Source organism: Molothrus ater, chromosome 23, assembly GCF_012460135.2.
Source record: "Molothrus ater isolate BHLD 08-10-18 breed brown headed cowbird chromosome 23, BPBGC_Mater_1.1, whole genome shotgun sequence".
NCBI classification, from domain to species: Eukaryota; Metazoa; Chordata; class Aves; order Passeriformes; family Icteridae; genus Molothrus; species Molothrus ater.
Window position 1 is genome coordinate 3,399,161 of NC_050500.2, and position 19,810 is coordinate 3,418,970.

At 46.5% G+C, this 19,810-nt stretch overlaps 2 protein-coding genes across 2 annotated transcripts; one reads left to right on the forward strand and one right to left on the reverse strand.

Moving 5' to 3' along the window:
- Positions 1-584: 584 nt before the first annotated feature.
- Positions 585-14,846, reverse strand: CEP104 (centrosomal protein 104). The gene is made up of 22 exons (XM_036396371.2): positions 14,805-14,846; positions 13,971-14,134; positions 13,304-13,477; positions 12,866-13,004; positions 12,208-12,273; positions 11,765-11,841; positions 11,451-11,619; positions 11,006-11,164; positions 10,175-10,402; positions 9,764-9,967; positions 9,064-9,231; positions 8,325-8,498; positions 7,804-7,980; positions 7,174-7,380; positions 6,627-6,743; positions 6,123-6,159; positions 5,975-6,041; positions 5,259-5,367; positions 4,844-4,982; positions 4,105-4,172; positions 3,795-3,885; positions 585-2,640 (listed from the first exon to the last, which is right to left on the reverse strand). Exons 2-22 carry the CDS (start codon positions 14,081-14,083, stop codon positions 2,507-2,509), a joined length of 2,817 nt encoding a protein of 938 aa, XP_036252264.1. The 5' UTR covers positions 14,084-14,134; positions 14,805-14,846; the 3' UTR covers positions 585-2,506.
- Positions 14,847-14,929: 83 nt separating this feature from the next.
- DFFB (DNA fragmentation factor subunit beta) lies at positions 14,930-19,429 on the forward strand. Its single transcript, XM_036396219.1, has 7 exons — positions 14,930-15,097; positions 15,859-15,985; positions 16,068-16,256; positions 16,968-17,047; positions 17,199-17,372; positions 17,749-17,849; positions 18,327-19,429. The coding sequence occupies exons 1-7, from the start codon at positions 14,984-14,986 to the stop codon at positions 18,541-18,543; spliced, it is 1,002 nt and encodes a 333-aa protein (XP_036252112.1). The 5' UTR covers positions 14,930-14,983; the 3' UTR covers positions 18,544-19,429.
- The last annotated feature ends 381 nt before the right edge of the window (positions 19,430-19,810 follow it).

The following is a 19,810-nucleotide window of genomic DNA, read 5'->3' on the forward strand; positions in this document are numbered from 1 at the left end:
CCGCGTCCTGCTGAGCCGCGGGTCTGCCCCAGCGGGGCCGCACAGGCCCAGGCGCAGCTTACACAGGGGAAGCTCACACACGGGTACAAGTCACACAGGTCCAGGTACAGCTTACATGTGCAGTTTACACAGCTACAGCACACACCTGTACAGCTCACAAGTCACACAGGTCCAGTTACAGCTCACACACATACAGCAGACACTGGTACAAGTCACACAGGCCCAATTACAGCACACACATGTGCAGCTTACACAGCTACAGCTCACACTGGTACAGGTCACACAGGTCCAGGAACAACACACATACAGCACACACTGGTAAAAGTCACACAGGTCCAGTTACAGCTCACAAATGTACAGATCCAGATCCAGCTCACATACATACAGCACACACTGGTACAAGTCACACAGACATGGCTCAGGCAGGTCCAGGCACAGCTCACACACAGGTACAGGTCCCACAGGCAGGGCTCACACAGGTACAGCACTCACAGGTACCCACAGGTGCTGTAGGAACCACAGCCTCACACCACTCTGTACCCATTTCCATTGTAGCAGGTGGAAAATGCAGATGTACCCTCCAGAGTGGCTAAAGTAATTTATTAAATATGTGCAATAAAAATAACTGACATTTAACACAAGTGACTCCTTTTCTTGATAAAATCTCCCAGATTTCAATATGTGATTTGCTCATCCAGCGCTTAGGAACATGCAATCAGTATAAATTGCTCTCTTGGGGGTAGTGGAACACCAAGAGGTCTTTTGGGATGAGATCAACTCCTGCACACACGGACAGGGGCTGCTCTGGAACCATCTCTGCAGTGACACATGAAAATGCCTCAGTTGGCACTCAGGCACAGCTCAGATGGACAGAGATCACTCAGGACCATACTCTTTCCTTGCTTTCCTACTGAGGCCCCATTGTAGCCAAATCCAGGTTCCAGTCCAACACTTTGCAGCCCTTCTTTCGCTGCCCAGACCCACACCTGTGCAATGGATTTTCTCTGGAATATTTTGCTCAGGACTTGGTGGCACAGCACCAAACCTCATGGTGTTTTTCACTCCAGTGTTTATTTAGCCACTGCAGCAAACCCAGGTTGTTAATTAAGGAGCGATCCCAGTAAATTCACCTTTAAACATGACACTGGTGGTACTACTGTACTCCTTTCACATTCTAAAAAATTGCTATTTTATCACCACTAAGTTATTTCCTTATTGTACCACAGAGTAGTTTTCATCCTTACATCTCTGAGCAAGATCAATGGCTATTTTGAGATATTATTATTATTTAGCATAGAGAATCAGGTCCTCAAATAGGAACCCATGTCACTAAAGGGAAAATAAAAATACCTATATATATGTTCCTAATGTGTGTATAAATATTGAAATATGTATTTGGAAGAGTTAGAGAAACAATTTATGCAAAGAATTTTGAAATCCAAGCACACTGATCTACCTGGAAAATCCCTAAGCTGGTATGCAGGCTGCAGGCAAACTAGAAAAACTGTATTACAAAATCAGCTCTATATACAAAACAACATCACAAAGTCACTCCATGGGAGCAAAAACCCCCAAATTTCCCCTCATCTTATCATGACCACTCATTCCTGTGCCCATAGTACCAATTCCACACTGGAAAGCAACAGCTGGAATGTTAAAGAGAGAATGTTAGAGATGTGAGAATGGCTGCTTTGGTACAAAGCTTCATGCCTTGGTTTTAATAGACTTTGTCTCTCTGAAGCTGTTGAAGACACGTGCTCCAGTCTGTGGATGGTTATTTTAATCAATACCTAACTAGAGGAGCTCAGTATTTGAGCTGAAAGTGCACTAAAGCAGGCAAAAAGGGCTAAATTTACTAATTCAAGCTCTTCAGGACCCAACCAAGATAATTTTTTCATTTCTGTAAGGGGTCATTTCTAGGGGATACAGACTTGGAGGGTTTAGTTTAACCCTCCTGCCAAGTGGGCTCCTAAGGCACTTGGTGCACAGTGAGAGGCTGCAATGTCCTGTCAACTCCTGCACAGTGGCACAACCAGGAAAACATCCAGCCAGCCCTCTGGCTTTTCCATTTGGTGCAAATTCCTGGGGTTGAGCAGTGCTTTGGATACAGCTCTGCTGCCTTTAGAACCCTAAATCTGACACACACACAAGGCCAGGCTTCCCCCACGTGTGGTTCCTGTTCCTCGAGCACCAGGAAATAGACTTCTCTCCACTGACATAATTAATGTCTTTGAACCCATTAAATTACTGACATGGGATTGGAGAGCACAGTTATCTGTCAAAATAATGTTTTTGTCCCAGAACATTTGGTATTTCCAAAATGAGCATTCCTAGCAAAGCAAAGCCCAGTGCTGCAGTGATGGCAACGCCGTGGGGATCACACCAGGCACTGCCCAAGGCTAAAAACAACCCACACAAAAGATGATACAAGTTGCCTACGATTTTTAAATAGCTCAGAAAAGCCATGTGCCCAGTTATTCAGACAAAGGAAGAAATACTTTTCCTGTCATCGCTTGGAGTATGTTTTGCCAGTGTTTTTATTTGGGGCCCCTCGAGTTCTGATCTTGCTTCCTATTGAAGGAGATTGAAACTTTGTTCCTGAAGGACCTGGTCTCCTTAAATAGTGGCCAACTGCTTTGGCTGCAAAGAGAAAAACAGAGATCATTATTGCACGTCTAGTCCCAGGAGTGAATTTAATCCTCTGTTTTGATTCCCAAGATCTGCTAAGTCTGAATGACTGAGCCTCAGCATGCTCCACACCAGCAGTGTCAGACTGAATGGTCAGGGCTCCTTTCCTACCTCTGGGAAACAGCTCTGGAATCAGAGCTTATCCAGGCAGGATTCGCTTCCGTTTCCAAATTCTAAGCAGCAACAAACTACCAACTGACTGGCGTCTCATTAGCCAGTACAAACAGCAAAGCTGAGGACAAATAGACAGGATTGTGCATCCAGTTTAACACTGGAAAGTGCCAAGTTTAACCCCTATGATACACTTAGGTCAGCTGGAAGAAACAATTCCACAGCTCTTTCCAGGAACCTGGGATAGTGACATGTAGATATGAGCAGAGCATAGCTCAGAGCATGTGAAATGAAAACACAGCTGACTAAAAAACTCCAAAGAGTCTGAAGGAGGAAAGGTTTGGAGGTTACTGGCCAAAAGTTCTGGTGCTGCAGGAAGCTTGTTTAACTTCTGTGTTCTGGAAATAAAAGGATTTTCCATGTTCTTCATAAAGGAAACTGTTGGAAAAAACACCACCTGACATCATCAATGTCTCTTTGATGGTGAAAAAGCTGCACAATGATAAATCTGTCAGGTTCCTGAGTCTGGACTGGAAAGGAAAAGCAGTGCACAGCACTCACTGTTCAGTTCACCCTGTAATTAGGATCAGATTAGCAACCTTTGATTGGACACTAAAAGCTAAATCAGGCTCTGGTTCCCTGTGTCAGCGTTCAGGAGCTTTCCAGAACACTGTTCAGCTGATTGTTCTATTCACGGTCATCTTGTTCTGCAGAAAAAATCCCTGAACTGATCAATTTATCAAATCTGCCAGTTCCCCACCAGCTGAGCTCATGTCCTCCTTTGAACATGACTGTTATTGCATGATTTTGGGAATTTGCTCCCAGGCACACTGCTCCAGCACAAGAACTATCACTTAGCTCACCCAAATGCAAACCACGAGTTGTAGAGACCCAGCTCTAGGGGATATAACACTTTCCTTAAGCAAAAGTACTGCTTTGTACTGTTTTAACACAGTAAAAAGTACAAATGTTATTATCATTAACTGATGTCTTACCAGGCTGCAGCAGAATGGTTTTGTTCAGGAGGGATGTCCTCCTCTGGTTCATTTTGCAGCCATCTCTGCTCATCAGGTGAGGTCTCCAGGCCTGAAGTCAATTACAAAGCAATGATAGCACAAATCCAGCAAAATTAGCTTTAATTGTGTACAAACTTTTTATCAACAGCACTTTAATCTGCTTTTTCAAAGTATGAGCTCCTTGCTATGAAATAGAAATTAATGTTTCCAGTATTTTAATATATTCTGAAAGGTCCATCACATTAAACCAACCCATAACAACATCTGCCCAATGTGAAGGATGCCTCACCTCTTCTCCAGGAGGAAAGTTCTCATGGCACAAAGGGCAGTGGTTTGCCACATTTTCTGGTTTGGCAGCTGAAATTGTTTGGAAAATCATGTAAGAATTGCAAAGAGAGGCTAATTTCAGACACAAGAAGAGAATCTGCAGAGCAAGTAGCATAAAACTACCCCATGACTAAGCCAGCTCCTGCCCTGTTACCATTAACTGCTCCCAAAGAAGCCCTGTGTTTAATCATCAAAACAAGATCAAAAGGAATCTCAGAACCCAGAATCACATGGATTGGAAGGAACCTTAAAGATCATCCTGTTCCCCCTTGTCCTGTCACTCCAGGCCCTTCTAAACATCCTCTCTCCACCTCACTTGTAGCCCCTTCAGCCCCTACTAGAAGGTCATAATTAGGCCACCCCAAAGCTTTTTCTTCTCCAGGCAATCCCAACTCTCTCAGCCTTTCCCCACAGCAGAGGTGACTCAACCCTCTGATCACCTTGGTGCCTCCTCTGAACTCACTCCAGACCAGGGCCATGTCCTTTCTGTGCTGGGATAGTGCATAATCTACAGGGAAGAGATTTCCCAGTCCTCTCACTCACCCTCCCAACACACATTCACACAGGCCAAGCACCAGAAAACTCAGGCATTTATCCCATCCTGAGGATTCACTTAGATCCCTAAGCCTGACTTGCCAAAGATCCCTGGTGTTTGAAATCTGAACCTCTGATGTTCCACTTTCCTGTTTGGAGCTACTCACGATTGCAAATCCTGCTCTTTATGTGTCTGGGCAGCTCATCCCTGGGCACGGCCTCTCTGCAGCGTGGGCACCTCCCAAAGCTGTCCCTTTTGTCACAGTCAGTCAGCAGGTGCTCTGTCAGGCTGCAGATCTCCAGCATCTGCAACACAGCCAGCAAGGTTTGTGCTGAGCAAGCAGAGATGGCATTCATCAGCTCAGCCTCACCTTCTAAAATGACAAGGAGAAAATTAAATTTCAGTCCAGTTTTCATTTTCTATTGGTGCTTTTTTTTCCAAAAGCACCACCCAAATCACGTGGGTGTGTTCAGAATTCACCTGCCCATGTGTTAAATATCTTGCAGCAATAAATATCTTGCCTATCTAAACCAGAGTAACAGCAGACCATGTCTCAGCAGCTCTGGGAAGCTCAGTCTGACCTGTTTGCAGTGCTCACAGCGGGTTAACATGGGGCAGTGCTTCCAGTAGTGCAGATCCAACCCTTCCTCAGTGAAGGACTCGTTCCTTTCACCACAAAAAATACACAAGCTGGGAAAAAAATACAAACATCAGTGACATCAGAGAGAAACAGATGAGCCCTGTTCCTTCTGTTCCAAGCTGTTCTCAAAAACACCCAATATCTTGAAAAGTTTCTTTCCCCTGTGTAGAGCTGAGCTTAGGATGGGGCAGGTACTGGGTTGTAATTTAGGGTAAATACAAGCATAGAGCATTTTTTCTTAGAGAATTATTAATTCTACAGAAGTTCCAAGAGCACCTCACCAAAACTGGCTTTCCTGGCTCCAGAATTTCCAAGGCTTCTTCTGTGCCCTCCCCCTACAACACCCAGCAAAGCCACACCATATTTTTCCCTTATTTCACACTGGCAGCTGAACATTAAAGCTGTGGCTACTTCTTAGCCCACATGCAAATACTCAGAAAAAAAAAAAAAAAGTACAAAGTCACACTATCCAAGAACTTCAAAGAAAAGAACTTAGGATTGCCTGGTGATCATTTCAAATCTGTTGGAAGAGATTTTAGTCCTTATTGTTTCACTGCTGAAGGAATTAGCTTTGATCTACTGGAAAAATGTTATTACTGTTAGGAGCTCACAGGTGACACCAAGGGCTTAAGGTGATTAGAGGCTCATCTCACTTACTTATCCAGGTAATTTGCAACAGAGGAAAGTTCCTCCTGAATCTTTCCTGCTTCATACACCTGGTAATCTGTAAGGAGAGAACTATTAAACCAAGATCACAATTTAATTCATCTACATTTCTTAACTCTTTTTTGAAACTACCACCTACCTTGATTCTTTGTCTTCTGAAAATAAGATTCTTTCTCCTATCAAACAAAGAAATTTAACTCAGAAATTTGCCTTCTAGAGAGAAAGGGAACACACTATATTCTGATTTCTGTCTGGAATTTAAAATTTAGAAGCAGAGTCAATGCACTACAACATTTGTGCTTCTGGTTCTAGGGCAAATCACTTGTATTAAGGTATTATTTTATATTATAAAGGTATAATTGTTATATTCTAAAGGTATTATATAATACATATTATGTTATGTTATATATTATTATATTATATTGGTATTATTGTTACATTCTAATAAAGAATCTAAATTTTACACTATTTTAGGAGGAACAACACCCCAGATTTTATGCTGGACTGCTGAGGAGAAAAGTCACCCTGGGTATGCCTACAGTTTCTCACTCTTTTTAATAAGACAACACCAATGCTCATTATCTAAGTCCATGATATCAAAGGAGCAAAGGATTAAAACAACCTTAAACTGAAACATGCTCACCTCTTCATCTTCAACCTCTGCTTGTAACACTAATTTGAGAGCTGCTGGGTGGCTTTTTAGAACTTTCATTTCTTCCTTTGTCTGTTTCTCTGCTTCTGTTGCTGCTTTTCTCTGTGCCTGGGCAGGAAAGAGTCACGAGTTTTCATTATTATCTTTTTAGCCTTCTCTAAGTATCCTCTCTGTATTCTTTAGTATAGTATAGTATTCTTTAATATAATATAGTATCATAAATAATAAACAAGTGGAAATTTCATTGGTTTCATGTGAATTGTTGTGACTTATTGACCAATCATGGCCAAGCTGTGTCAGGGCTCTAGAGTCATGAGTTTTCATTATTATCTTTTTAGCCTTCTGTAAGTATCCTTTCTGTATTCTTTAGTATAGTTTAGTATAGCATTCTTTAATATAATATAGTATCATAAAATAATAAATTAGCCTTCTGAGAACATGGAGTCAGATCCATCATTCCTTCCTTCATCTGGGAATCCTGCAAACACAATACACCATGTCTGAAGTGGCCCTGGAGGTTCTGCCTCTCCTTACATACCCTCACTTCACTTTCAGAAGATTTCCCATCGATTTTGGCAAAGCCCTCAAAGAGAGTTTTGTAGCGCACGGTCCTGCGGGCGCTGGCGTCGTCCAGAGGGAAATATTCCAGCACAGCTGCCCTGTGCTCCCTGTACATGGCAAAGATGATCCTCAGCACCACCTCACGCACCTCATAAGCCCTGTGCTCCAGAGCTCCCGTGGCAAACTGGAAACAATGATAAAAAATTTTTATCTCTCTCTTTTCTCGCATTTTTAAGGATTGGTTTATTAGTCCAAGACTCTCCTGCAAGCAGGAGAAATCTTCCTACAAGGCAGGTTGTTGCAAACACTTTTTAACTCATTGGTTCCTTTTTCCAGATATTAACATCTTGCTTCAGAGAATCCCAGAGTGGTTTGGGTTGAAAGGGATCTTACAGCTCATCTCATTCCACCCCATACCACAGGCAGGGACACCTCCTACTAGACCAGGTTGCTTCAAGCCCTGTCCAACCTGCTCTAAAATTATTACCAGCACTGTTGATCAGGAGAATACACCTCTCCAGGAATTCTCAAACACTCAAAAAAATCCAGGCAAGCCCCCAGAAAACCATCAGAAAATCCTCCCTGTGCTGTAACCTCGGCCTCTCACCTTCATGACGTTGCTGACGGTAAACCCGGAGCTTTCAGTCCCCATGGCTGCCAAGAGAGATTCCACCAGTTCCACGTGACTCATTGCCAGGTGTGTTGGGGAGTTTGGTTTTAATGTTTTAACCAGGTGCACTGGAATAATCTGGAGAGGTTTTACTTCAGGGCACAGTGCCATTTCCTAGAAACACACAGAGTCAGTGAGCACGCTGGATAAGGACAATTACCTGTCTCTGCAAAGCAGAGTTTTCTCATCTCTGTAGGTCACTTGCAGCAAAGAACTCAAGAGTCACACCTGCAGCAGCAGCAGGTACCCCCAGACTGCTCCAGGTGACCCTGATTTGGCAGAGGGTTGGACTGGATGATCTCCAAAGAGCCCTCCCAACCCCAGCTATTCTGTGATAAGTTGTGATAAGATTCTGTGATAAGCTATAGCACTTCACAGCAGCCAACCCTGGTCTCACAGTCCATTCTGACCAGGTGTTTCTCACCTATGAGCTCCCTAATTTGAAGGGCAACACCCACCTGGATGAAGGTTGAAGCCAGAAGACGAAGACGGGATGAAGAGTCTCCTGTTCTAGAAAGCAAATGTGGCAGGGTTGTTTCCACACAATGAGAGGTCTCCAGCTTCCCCAGTTTGTGTTTTGGTATATATTGGGTAATGATCATTTTTAGAAGTTTCAGAGAAGCCTGAAAAACCTAAGTTAAAAAGGAAAAAGGAAACAATGAGCAAAAATAGCACAGAGCCCCCTGTTTTCAGACAATACAGTAAAATCTATTTTTAATCTGAATTACAGTAACACCCTTAATGGAAGCTACTTCAGACAACTGTCTTCCAGAAAACCTGTTGCTAGGACTTAGGTGAAAGGCTTCAGAAATTGTTTCATAAAGAGTACCAGCTCAATTTTCTTTTCTTCTTATTTAAGGTTTATTTGATGCCCAAGTATCCTTCAGCTAAGTGCAGTACTTTGAGCTGGAAACTAGAAGTTATTTCATTGTTGCATTTCAGATTTAACAAAGAAAAAGGATCAACCTCACTGCACATTTACTGCATCAGCTCATGGCTCAGCCCAGGGCAGTTTTCTCCATCTGTTTAATTCCAGACATTGCCCAGTTGTCTTGGGAGTTTTGAGGGGCTTTGTTTTGGTTTTGGATTTATTCAACAGTAGCTTTATAAACTATTTGTTCAAAGTATCCTAACCCCATGGTTCTGCAATTTTGGCTGCCAGTTCTTCACTGGAGCACCAAACTTATCCCAACTTACTGAAGATACAGTGTCTTTGATGGCCCTCCTCACAAGGAAAACAGCAGCCCTCAGCATGTTCCTTAAATCCTCCTTTGGAGTGTCCACTGCCACCTCCATCAGCTTCTGGTACACAGCCAGTAAAGCCTCTTCTCGACATGACCAAGTTCTGGAATATGCTCCTGAAACCTGAGCACAGAACAATCTATCTCTTAAAAGTCCCTACAGATACTTCAATACATATTTAACATTTTTATAGAGAACCAGCCTCAAAAGAACACATGAACTGAAGCATGAAGGCCCCAGGTGTTCCCCACAGGAATCTGGCTTAATTAAAAGCACACATTTTGAAATGAGATGAGTGAAATGGGATTAACAGGTCAGGCTCATGGAGCCCTTCCAGGCACAGGGAGGGTTTCTCTCCCTCCAAAAGACAGTGGCAAGTTATGGGTGTTCTGGGTCCATACCCTAAAGCAGTCTGCTGGATCCTGTCTGTTTATCAGCACATCAAATAATCAATCATGAAAGCTACAGATTGGTAAAAATGCTGCAAACAGGCATCCATAGAGCCAAAGTAAAATTTTTAAGCTCAGATTTCAAAACAGCAGCTCTGAACACATAAAAATCCTCTTAACACAGAACACAATAACCCACGGGTTTGTTTTACTGGGGTTTTTGGGTTTGTTTTACTGGGTTTTGGGTTTGTTTTACTGGGTTTTACCAAAGTCTCTCCAAAAACTTCCACAACAGGGCTGGCTTCCCTCAGTGCCTTCTGTGTGAGTTGTTCAGGCTCCCCAGCATTGCCAGTCCTTGGAGCATCACCCACATCCTCCTCAGTCACCTCTGGCTCAACATAGGCAACAGCTTCATCCACCTGCTTGCAGATGGCTGGGAGAGGTCTCTCATCATAAGGTAAAATTTCAACCTACCAGAAATAATAAAATTTATTCTTCTGGAAAAGACTCAGATGTGAAGTGGTTTTATCACTAATTGGATTCACCTCAGTGCAATTTTCTCACATCAAAGCAGCATCACACCCCAGTTAACAATGAGAATGACATTATTGGTAAGGTTGGACCTCAGATTGTTTGCTCTGACAGGTTTCTGTATTAACAGAAGGAACACTACTCACATTTTCCTTGGAAAACACTTCCTTGGAGGTTGTGGGCTGAGTCTGAGGAGAAAGAGGGGACTGGTAGGGAACAACAGGCTCAGAAGAAGTGGGATCCACCAACTGCTCTTCCAGCACAGGCTCTGCCCTCAGGGGCTCTCCTTGGCGTGGGTCTGCAGGCTCAGAAGGGGAGCTCTGGGGGCTCTCAGTGCCACTCACAGATCCCAAGGGCAACTCATTTTTTCGGATCTGAGAAAGGGAAGAAGATTTTTACAGCAAGGCTAAAAATGTGCTAAAATCAGTCAGTACAGCTACAACTCTGTCAACGGGCTTCTGGTGATTTCAAGTAAAAGTTGAACCTGGCTCACAGGTGTGTCATCATTCCCACTGAATGCAATTTTATGAAACAGTCAGAAAATAATTCTGTGTGGGTGCATGTGTGGAGAGATTATAAAATTTCCTGTTCTGAGCACATTACATAACCATATGGATATAAAAAAATCACATGGATTCTGTATGGTTAGCCTTGATACCATCCTAAGCCTCCTCTACCCCTCCAAAATATGGGAAAGTACCTTATTAATCTGCATCAGGTAGTCTTGAAATTATGCACAACATTCAGGATTCTAATGCCATTTTCTTGAGACCTCAACAGTTTAATGGGATTTGTGGAGAACTAAGCATGTTCATAAAACACCACACTGAGAGTCTTAGGTTGAAGAAATCCACAATCCAAAGAGAAAACTGAAATGCTTTAGTAAATCTCAAAATTTCCCTTAACCTGTGAATGAAGTTTGGCTGCTGTGCCATTTCTATTTGAGCACTCTGTTAGCTTGGCCTAACAGCACCCACCAGCAGCTGTGCATCCAGGAGGTCGTGCAGCTCCAGCTGCTGGTACACCTTCAGCCTGTACTCATCCATCTGCTCCTTCTTCTTCTTGGCAAGGTCATAATCCTCCTTCTCCACCGCGTAACGCTTCTCCACCTCGTACCGGCCGAGTCGCTCGCCCACCTAGGATTGGTACAAATCACCCTGGAATCATCTCACCGAACATTTCTTGGAAATGTAACATTCCGTTTCTTGGAATCACTTTACTGAGCATTTCTTGGAACCACCTTACTCTACTTGTTTCATTGCTTGCAGGCAAATTACTCAATCAAGCTATCTGATTTTAAAATTAATCTTTTGGGAAATATATCGAAAATCATTATGATTCCACACAAACAAAATCATTGTGATTCCTGATGGGCCACTGGAGCTCTGCTCCACTTAGATGTCAGAGATCTTCCAACAGCACCTTCTGCAAGTCTGCAATGGCCTGTTTGAGCTTCTTGGCATGGTCATAGCACTCCAGACGCACAGCTTCCCTCTTCTTCTCATCCAGCCTCCGGATTATCTGAGCCACTTCTGGGTCCTGGTACATGTCAAAGGCCAAATCATCCAGAGGTGAAATGGAGTCAAGTTTCCTGAAGGCAGAGAATGAATAAACCACAATAAGGCAGGCTTCTCTTTTCATTAGCAGGGAATTAACAATTAACAAAATACAGAGATCAACAACTGCTTTACATCAAGCAGAGGTTTTGCCAGGGTATATGCAAAGAACAAACTTACCCAAGGTAAGTTCCATCTAAGGCAGGGTCATCCAATTTAATTCCCAAGTAGTGATCTATCAGCTTCTCTCTGGAAAGCTTTGGAAGGGTGGAAAAAGAAAATCATAAGGCACATTCACCAACATCAGGTGTGTGTTCAAGACAGAATTCTGACTTGCCACAACCAACATCAGTTTTGCAACATAAAGCACTTGTGCTTTGGGGCACATTGAAGCAAGAGAACTTGAAGACAATGAAAATGAAAATGTCCCAATTTATTATATTTTAATTTTTGTATTCCCACATTAGGCTCAACTTTCTTGCTTCAAGAGAACATTAAAAATAAATTAATGCAACACAGCTCTGCTAAAGAATTGGCACAAGAAAGGTTCATCCCATTACTCCAGGAACCTGTACTTGAAGAAATGGAGCATCAGTAAAAGGACAGGGATGCTTTGGACTTACACTGCTCATGCTGTCGATGCCATAGTCTGCTGGATCCCCAATGATGTTCACAGCTACCAGGGCAACCTGCAGAAATTCACAGAAAATGGAAATGTGTAAGCTCATTCCTCTTTTCTTGGAATAAAAACCAGGGCCTGTGGTCAGGAGGGTGATATGGAAGCAGAGAGAAGCAGAGTGCTATATGTGCCTCCTGCTCCATTGAAGATGTATCACCAAATCTACAACCCCATGGTCTGAAACGAGTCCCAGCAGAACTCAGCAGGTGTTTGTGTGTCTGCACCATGCTGGCTGTGCAACACCTTCACTTAATGCCACAACAGGTCCTCCAAAACACTCAGAGTGCCTTTGTGAACCCAGAGCTGTTCTCAGAGGGAGTTCCTTGTCCTCAACACAGACCCTGCTGTGTGGGCTAAACCTCAGCACAAACAAGAGTGACAGAATGTGCCCTTGACTCCTTTGTTCTGGATGAGGTGCATCCACCTGATCCCAACTCACTTCTAACCTGTTATTTGTGTTTTATGCTTTAAAACAAACTTAAATAAACACAGGAGCTTTCAACCAACATTTTTTGCTTCCATAAATCAAGGGAGCAGATTTCTGTGTCTGCTCTTTACTATGAAGTGTCACCTAGGTTACCAGGTAAGGACTTCTAACTCACCTGCCCATACAAGTTGTATTTATTGACATAATTTTTATGGAAAATCAGCTTCAGGTACTGGCCAACTGCATCCATGTACACAGATTTCAACTCTCGAGCTCTGAAATCAGTCTTCTCATTGTCTGAGAGAGGGACATAACTGGGAAGGAAAACATAACACATTAGCAGAGGATACATCCAAACACTCAGGTGGGGTTTGAAATTCCCTCATAACTGAAACGACTGTGAAACCCCCCTCATAACCTCACAACTGAAATAACTGTGTGCTGTCACCTGGCAAGGCAATTCACCTGCATCTCCAGCTTTGTCACAGATCCACACAAGTCCAGAACCTCCCAGCTGCTCACACAGCATCACCCATAACCCACACTGAGTGTTATTTCCCCCTGAAGCTTTTCTGATTACGGCAATGAACTGATCCAGAACTTTCTGTCTCACCCAAGTCTCTGAAACCTCTCTGACTGATAGGGAGCAAAGTATTCAGGCAGACTTTCACTGATGTAGAACTCAATTTTGCTGGCAATCATGTACTGGTGAGCGAGCAGCTGCAGCTTCCGGATCCGACACCTCTCCACCAGCTGCAGGGTGATCTCCTGGGGGTACTGACAGAGCCTGAAACAGACACAGTTTCTGAATTCAATCATCATTTTAAAGCATATTTCACTTCCAACTTGAGCAACGTTTAATTATGGAACTTTTAAGTTATTAATTGTAAGCTAATATTATAAATATTGTCAGAATCCCAAGAGTAGAGTGGAAACACTTTTCCCTTCCCTTTACTGCATGCATATCTTCAGGTGCCCCACACATGTTTAGAAGATGTCAAATGGATTTTTCACACTAAGCTAAACTCCAAGGCTGCCAAGAACAAAACATTTTCATTTTCCAGGACTTTATTTAAATACAATGCAGTGCTTTTAGGTGTTAATCAAGGTGCTTTTCTCCCCCAGGATGAGGGTTGCATGGGATTAAAGTAACTTTTTTTGCTTTATCAGTTCAGTTTGGGATACTGCAAAGTGCTCTGGCCATGCACGGTACATCTGCCACTCGTTTTAAACTTGGTGCTTCTGAAATTCAGTGCTCCAAGGCCATCCCCTCACAGTACCTGGGCGAGCGCCACCCGTTCACTGTCGGTGCATGAACCATCAGCTCCCGAGCACTGAACCCATCCTCGTGTCCCGACGAACTGACCACCGTGAAACCGATCTTGTGTGGCATCCTGGGCAGGTGAGCTGGTCACAGCCACGGCCTTCAAGCTTAGACTCATCCCTGGAAGGGTGACAAAAACCCACTGAGGCACCACAATCAAAGAATTGCATCCTGAGGCCAGTCGAGTCAGTGGATGATGAGTGCAAATATATATTCCCTTTAATTAACATTGGCACCATAAATGTTCTTTAGGCGTGGGTCAGTCAATATAGACAAAAGATAAAGGATCAGTCAATATAACTGATCTTTTAACCTTTTGTTGAGCAAAACGAGGATTTAGATCACTTGCAGAGCAATCTCCAATAAATTAAACCTGCTAATCCAAGATGGACCTTGAAACTAAGAGTTCCAAATGCATACACGAGCAACCTGTACCAAACCTGTAGCTGCACCATGTGCTGGGTATCTGACTCTGGCGAACAAAAAGCAAAGTACAAGGTCAGTTTAGTCTTTTTGGGAAAGCCACGCATCCACCGCGGCTGCTGCACCGGGAGCAGCGCTGCCCACCCCGGGCCGCGTTATGGCACCGACACCGGCCCCGTTCCTCCCTCCCCTCGCCGGCCCCAACCCCGCAGGCGGCGCAGGCCCGGAAGGGTCCCGGCCGCACCGCTCTGGAAGCACAGCCAGGCCGGGCGGCGGACAAAGCACGGGGGAGCCTGGCGGGACCTGGGGGTGTCCCCGGGGCGGAGGGAGAGCGGGGCGCGGGGGGAAGCGCCGGGCCGGGCCCCACCTGGCTCAGCGCGGCGCCATCGCCGCTCTCATGGCAACGCGGCCCCGCCGCGCAGGCGCGACCGCCCCGCCGGCCCCGCGGCGCCTGCGCGGGGCGGCCCCGACACCGGCCCCGGCCCCGGCCCGGACACCGGCACCGGCTCCGGGCGGGGAGCGCCACCGGCCCGGCCCGGCCCGGCCATGGAGGAGCCGCTGCGGCCCTTCCGCCTGCGCGGGTGCGGCAGCCCGCAGAAGTTCGGGGTGGCGGCCGGGAACCTGCGCGGGTTGCTGAGGAAGGGCTGCCGGCTGCTGCAGGTGCGGGGCGGACCAGGCTGCGGACGGTGCGGGACGGGACGGTGCGGGACGGGACGATACCAGGCTGGGATGCTGCTTACAGATGCGGGCGAATCTGCCGATGCTGGGCGGGACCGGGAGTAGCGAGTGCCGCAGCTCCGGGCCGGGGCTGGAGCTGCCCGCCGAGACGCGTGCGGAGCTGCAGCCGCTGCGGTCGGGGCCGCCCGGAGCCGGGCTCTGTCCCGCCCGGAGCCGGGCTCTGTCCCGCCCGGAGCCGGGCTCTGTCCCGCCCGGAGCCGGGCTCTCACCGGCCCGGAGCCGGGCTCTCACCGGCCCGGAGCCGGGCTCTCACCGGCCCGGAGCCGGGCTCTCACCCGCCCGGAGCCGGGCTCTCACCCGCCCGGAGCCGGGCTCTCACCCGCCCGGAGCCGGGCTCTCTCCCGCCCGGAGCCGGGCTCTCACCGGCCCGGAGCCGGGCTCTCACCCGCCCGGAGCCGGGCTCTCACCGGCCCGGAGCCGGGCTCTCTCCCGCCCGCAGCCGGGCTCTCACCCGCCCGGAGCCGGGCTCTCACCCGCCCGGAGCCGGGCTCTCACCGGCCCGGAGCCGGGCTCTCTCCCGCCCGAGCCGGGCTCTCACCGCCCGGAGCCGGGCTCTCACCGCCCGGAGCCGGGCTCTCACCCGCCCGGAGCCGGGCTCTCACCCGCCCGGAGCCGGGCTCTCACCCGCCCGGAGCCGGGCTCTCACCCGCCCGGAGCCGGGCTCTCACCCGCTCGTGGGGCAGCTTCCCTTGACAGGCAGCCGCCTCTGCCTCTACGAGGACGGCACGGAGCTGACCGAGAGCTACTTCCGAGCGCTGCCGGCGCAGACGGAGCTGGTGCTGCTGGGCCCCGGGGAGAGCTGGCGGGGCTGTGAGTGCGGCGGGGCCGGGCGGGGGGCGCGGGGGCAGCGCCGGCCGCGGGGGCTCAGCCGGTGCCGCCTCACCTGCCCCAGGTGCCAGCGACATCGAGCGGCTCCTGGCCGCGTTCTGCAGCCAGCAGGGCGCTGTGGTGGAGGCTGCGCGGAGGCTGCTGACGGACGAGCGGGCTCCCCACAGGCAGAAGCTGCTGGCGGATCTCATCCACAACCTGAGCGAAAACATCCTGGCCGAGGACAAGGAGGATGATAAGAAATGGTTTGAAGGCGCGTTTGTTGCCGTAGGAAGCTGCTACGGGACTCCCAGCTCTTGCTCTGCTCTGAAAAGTCACTTCTGTCAGTTTTGTTGCTCTTAAAGCAAAGTTTGGGAGCTCTTCTGGCTGGTGGGATTGGGTGCTGGGTCAGGGCTTTAGCTACCCCTTCCATTAGCACTTGTCTTTAGGTTTCTGTAAAGTACATGCACATTTAGTATCTAAAGCTAAATGTGTTAGTAGATTAGTATCGAAGCTAAAATGTTTGATTTTTTTTAATGGTTCCCTATTGGTTTAATAAAGATAGCTCTGGAATGCATTTTCCCCCATTAATATAAATCTGCATTTATGATGTTTAATGATTTGCTAATAGTATATGGATAACTGGGACATCTCTGCCAGCTTTATGTTCTCTTTATAATCTGCTAGTTTCCCTTTCCATTCCAAGCCATTACTGCAGTTCTTCCCCAACAATTGTTTTCCTTTCACAATTTATTGGTGTTCTACATATACAGAGTAACAAGAAACATAACAACACCAGCTCCTGCTTTTTCAGCAGATGCTCTACAGCAGCCTTTTAAGTGCTTAAGAGTACGGTAGTCCTGAACCAGTAAAATAAAAATAGGAAATTAAAAAACCTGTGCAACCTGAGTTAATGGAAAGCCAGCATGAGCTCCCAGCTGGGCAGGAGCTGTGCTGAGGTACAAAATAATCTCATTCCCTCCAGGACTGGAGTCTCGGTTCAAGAATAAATCCAGCTACCTGCGGCATAGCTGTGAGAGCAGAATGCGGGGCTACATGAGAGAGGTAAAAGTTTCTGTTGAAGTAAATTATGTCAAGCTGTAACAGTAATTCTGTAGCTGCAGGAATATAAAGTATTTCTACAGTTGTGCTTGTAGAAAAGAGCCTCGGGCTGCCACAGGAACAGAGGAGTGATTGCTGGGTTTCCCCCCTCTAGGTTACTGGTTTTATTTCAAACGTTCATCCTGCAGCACGAGATGCCTACAGAGGGATAATCGACCTGATGGCAGATAAACTGAAATCTGTGAAGTACAACGGGTGCTACTTTGACAGAAGGGAGGAGGAGGAGGCAGCACGCCTGTGCACTGCAGAGGGGTGGTTCTCCTGTCAGGTACCTGCAGCCTTCCTGAAGAATCATGGCATGGTTTGGGTGGGAAGGGACCTTAAAGATCATCTCATTCCAGCCCTGCCATGGCAGGGGCACACTCCACTAGCCCAGTTTGCTCCCAGCCCCATCCAGCTGGCCTTGGACACTTCCAGGGATGGGGCAGCCACAGCTTCTCTGGGCACCCTGTGCCGGGGCTCCACCGCCTCACAGAGAAGAATTTCTTCTGTATATATCTGACTTAAACTTCCCCTTTTATCAGTTTGATCCCATTGCCCCTTCAACATCAGAGGAAGGAAACAGCTTCCTGGGTGCAGTGCCAGGCTGGGGGGAATGTGGGTGCAGGATCTCTCTGGGGTGACGAGTGTGACACCTTTCACAGGGACCTTTTGACAGAGATGACTGCCCGTGTAAGCATTCCATCAACCCCTACAGCAACAGGGAAAGCAGGATCCTCTTCAGCACCTGGAACCTCGACCACATGTACGTACAAAGTGTTAATCCTGACCTACCTGCTTTGTGGCCTTCAGCTTCGCCAGCAAGGTTCAGCCTTAGTCCCTTCCCCCGCTGTGCAGTCAGCTCTGCTGTGAATGTGTGGTGGGAAAAGGTGCTGGGATGCTGCAGCTGCTGTGAGAACAAAACCCTGAAGACAGATGAAATGCTGCCTCTCATTAGCTGCTTTGCTTCTGTGCAGATTTTCTGTGTATGGAAGCAAACCCCTTCTCACTGCACTATCCGTGTGAATTCTCCTCTCCAGCAAAATCCCCTCTGAACCATTTCAAATGCTGGTGTGAAGCAAACAAGCTTTGCTAAACTAATTTCCTTGGGGGAAAAAAAAATCATATGCCTAGTAATGGAGAAAGAATTGCAGTTCTGCCTGGCTCTGAAAGGAAGATGGAGGCTTGATTATTCTGAAAAAACTCCTGATGGCAATATTGTCTTCTCTTTTGTATCCCCAAGAATTGAGAAGAAACGTGCTGTTGTCCCAGAACTGGCAGAAGCTGTCAAAACACGAGACGGGAGAGAAGTGAACTGGGAATACTTCTATCAGCTGCTGTTTACCCTGGATAATTTAAAACTCGTACATATTGCTTGCCATAAGAAAACCAATCATAACCTCAGCTGTGACAAAAGCAGAATTTTCAGAAAGAGGAAGCAAACCCATGAGATTTCCTAGCGCTGTCTCTGGAAGGGACCTGCTGTTTTTTTCAATCATGTCAGTCTGTTGTTTTTAAATAGCTCCAATTTCTTAAATAAGAACTATTTGAGAATCCCTGGCACAAGAGTGGCTGGGTAACCCAACCAGAGCCTCACAAAGCACACTCCAATATCCCAGTTAATTCTCTTCTCCTGCCTTCCCACTCCTTACAAGCTTCCCTCAAATCAAGCTCAAATCAAGTGTGATAAAGGTACAAAATGAGCCAGAGGCTGACTCTGATTCTACCCTGTCATCTAAGGCCAACACAGTTTCAGAAATGAAACTTGGATAAAACATTTTTTACAAACTAACCTGCAGGGGCTCATAGACTCCTATTCTTCTGGAGATTAAGCCAAAAACACAAAGAAGGATTTAGGATCATGTTTTATCTGTGCCTTTTGCAGGTAGCTTCAGGAATTCCAAAGGTGGTTCAGCAGCAGAGCTGCCACCTCACCTGTGCCAAACCCCTGCCCTCATCGCCAGCTGCCCCTCTGCCATTGCTTCAGATGTGCATCTCCTAGAAAGAACAGCAAGACCATGGCTTTTTTTTTTTGCTTTTCCCACCTTTGTTTGCCATCTTCCCTGCTGATTTCCCTCTCCTTTCTAACGCTTTCTGCCTCCAGCTTGAGTTTTACTTGATGCACCACCAGAAAGGACAGCTATAATGATCATGTTTACAGTAATGTTTACCCACTGCCTTGGAGAATATTGCTTTGGTAAAACATTTCCTACCTCAGGCAAACAAATCAGGAATAGTTCAATTTTTTACTTGAATTTTTTTTTTAATACCAGCTGATAGCAACTGAACTTTTGGGATTGTCAGTGTAAATCATGTGAACATTTTAAATAAAAAAATGCCCCCATATCTGTGTGTGTGTGTGCGTACGTGAAGGTGTACAAGACATTATTCAGGTGTGATAGAGCATGAAGGGAAATGTGCTTATGAATTGAGCACCAGCTACTTACTGCTCTGTAAATAACTAGAAAAAGTTCTATTTTCCTTCATAGTGTTGGTCCTGGACCAGTTAGTCTACACGAAATTGTGTGGAAATTATATTTCTGCCTGAGCCCCAAATTACTGGGTCTTGGAAGCTTTGCTACACAGAATATGGATTTACTTTAAACAACAAACTCAGTCTCCTCCCAAACAGTGCAGTCTGAAAATCAAGGAGGTGCATTTTTAACACAGGATTGCTGATTCCACTGCATGCACTTGATCCTTCCAGCTTCCCCTCCTGCACTGTTT

Excerpts from the sequence above, each read along its gene's own strand:
- CEP104 (XM_036396371.2), bottom strand. The coding sequence starts at position 14,083 with ATGCCACACAAGATCGGTTTCACGGTGGTCAGTTCGTCGGGACACGAG. Across the intron at positions 9,968-10,174 it reads AAGTGTTTTCCAAGGAAAAT|GTTGAAATTTTACCTTATGA; the intron begins GTGAGTAGTGTT and ends TATTTCTGGTAG. Across the intron at positions 7,381-7,803 it reads CCGTCAGCAACGTCATGAAG|TTTGCCACGGGAGCTCTGGA; the intron begins GTGAGAGGCCGA and ends CATTGTTTCCAG.
- DFFB (XM_036396219.1), top strand. The coding sequence starts at position 14,984 with ATGGAGGAGCCGCTGCGGCCCTTCCGCCTGCGCGGGTGCGGCAGCCCG. Across the intron at positions 15,986-16,067 it reads CGGGGAGAGCTGGCGGGGCT|GTGCCAGCGACATCGAGCGG; the intron begins GTGAGTGCGGCG and ends CACCTGCCCCAG. Across the intron at positions 17,850-18,326 it reads ACCTGGAACCTCGACCACAT|AATTGAGAAGAAACGTGCTG; the intron begins GTACGTACAAAG and ends TGTATCCCCAAG.